General features: G+C 40.8%; 1 protein-coding gene across 1 annotated transcript; it reads left to right on the top strand.

The window, feature by feature from the left end:
• Positions 1 to 204: 204 nt before the first annotated feature.
• Positions 205 to 1,194, top strand: MAS1 (MAS1 proto-oncogene, G protein-coupled receptor). Its single transcript, XM_029962844.1, has one exon. The coding sequence runs from the start codon at positions 205 to 207 to the stop codon at positions 1,192 to 1,194; it is 990 nt and encodes a 329-aa protein (XP_029818704.1).
• Positions 1,195 to 2,014: the final 820 nt, after the last annotated feature.

The raw sequence follows: 2,014 nt of genomic DNA, 5'->3' as shown, positions 1-2,014 counted from the left end.
AAAAGTAGTTCTAACTGGGTTTCAGCTAGCATCAGTATATCAAAACTGGTTTTCCTTTTGCCAAGGCCTTCAAGTAAGACCAGAAATTGAGGGTCCACAAAACAGAAAGAAAAGGGGGAGGGGAGGAGCACACAATGCTCACAGTATATTTTTATACATATTTACAGAAGGAAGAGCTGTGCTATCCAAACTTGAGCTTTCCCCATGGATGAGTCAAACATAACGTTTCATCCCAGCGAAGGCACAGAGAACATCTCAATGCACAGAAACATTTCTACACAGGAAAGGGTCTGGGAGATATTGACCCCACTTTGGATAATTATGATCATCTCCTTCCTGGGTTTTTGTGAAAATGGAATTGTCCTCTGGTGCCTCTGCTTCCAGATCAAAAGAAACCCATTCACTGCGTATATCACACACCTGTCCATTGCTGATATCTCCTTACTGCTTTGTACATTTATTCTGTCAATTGAGTACATTGCTGGTTTTGGATTTGCATATGGTTTTTACTATTATATCACCACCATACTATCTATCATCTTCCTTCTTGGCTATAATACTGGTCTCTATCTCCTGACAGCCATCAGTATTGAGAGGTGTCTGTCTATTGTTTACCCCATCTGGTACCGATGCCACCGGTCACAGCACCAATCGGCAATTGTGTGTGCAATCCTGTGGACTCTGTCTTTTCTGATGACAGTAGCCGAATATTTAACATGCAAAGATGATTCAACAAAGGAAAAATTCGACAACGGCAACCATTGCCAAGCACTGCTCATCTTCACGTGGATCCTGACTTTCATGATCTTCATTCCTCTAATGATTCTGTCCAGCCTGATCTTAGTTATCAGGATTCATCGTAACTCCCTGAGACCTCATTCGTCAAAGCTCTACATCATCATTGTCGCCACGGTCATTGTCTTCCTCATCTTTGCCATGCCTATGAGGCTGTTGTATCTTCTGAATTATCACCACTGGTCATCTTTGCTCAGCCAGCAGAACCACGTCACCGTCGTTCTCTCCACCGTTAACAGTAGCATCAACCCCCTTGTTTACTTCTTTGTAGGAAGCAGCAAGAAGAAGAGGTTCAAGGAAAGCCTCAAAGTGGTTCTTAGTAGAGCACTCACTGATGGGTTGCGGCCGAGAAGCCAGGAAGTTGGCATGAGTTTGGATATAGCTGAAACAATTTTCTAAAGCTTAGGGGCAAAACTCTAGGGGCAAATAATTGGACTTGGAAGGTCTAATAAACCACTGCAAAACTAAAAGTATTTTTCTTCCATAGAATGTAAAAAGCAGTAGTGAAATGGTATTGTTATCTTTGGTGGTTGAGCAATGGAAAAATATGGACTAGAATAAAGATAACTTTTATTTGTATTTTTTTAATTATTCAAACACATGCTACATCCTGATGTGACTATGTCAGTCAAAGATACCACAGTGGAAAAGAGACAGGCCAACAGAGAATATAAAAAAAGGACACAGAAATATGTTATAAATAGTGTGACATTTATACAAGCACCAAGCAGCCATAAATGCTATTGAAGTCATCAGGGCCTGTGTGTATTTGCATTTTTAAAAGTCAAATCCACTAAACACAGGATTCACGTTACATACTGGGATTTGGTTTCAACTGTTTCCAGCTTGTTGAAGTGCGCAAAAGAGCTGCTCCCTTGGGGAAACAGAAGAAGAAATCCACGTATGAGAATAAGTCCCCATACATAGCCAAGCACATACAGTGTAGCTTTGGTCTAGCAAGAAATCAAAGTATATATTAAATAGTCTAATTCATCTGCCTTTAAGGGGCTACTTCAGAGTCTGTTTTCAAAGTATATGTTGCACAATTTCCAGTGACATCAACATGTCTCTGGGTCCTTGGATAATTTGGTACCTGACACACAGGAGTTTCTGCCAATATAGGGATGTTGTCAACTCACAGAGGGCTTTTACCCTAATTATGAGGGGTGGGGTTGGCTTATCCCCAAAATGTCAGTGTTCCTGTAGGTTTAGTTATTCA

Source organism: Manacus vitellinus, unplaced genomic scaffold (genome assembly GCF_001715985.3).
Source record: "Manacus vitellinus isolate BGI_N305 unplaced genomic scaffold, ASM171598v3 scaffold_4_pilon, whole genome shotgun sequence".
In the NCBI taxonomy this organism is placed as follows: Eukaryota; Metazoa; Chordata; class Aves; order Passeriformes; family Pipridae; genus Manacus; species Manacus vitellinus.
The sequence above is the reverse complement of the archived record's forward strand: the minus strand, read 5'-3'. Positions and strand labels throughout refer to the sequence as shown.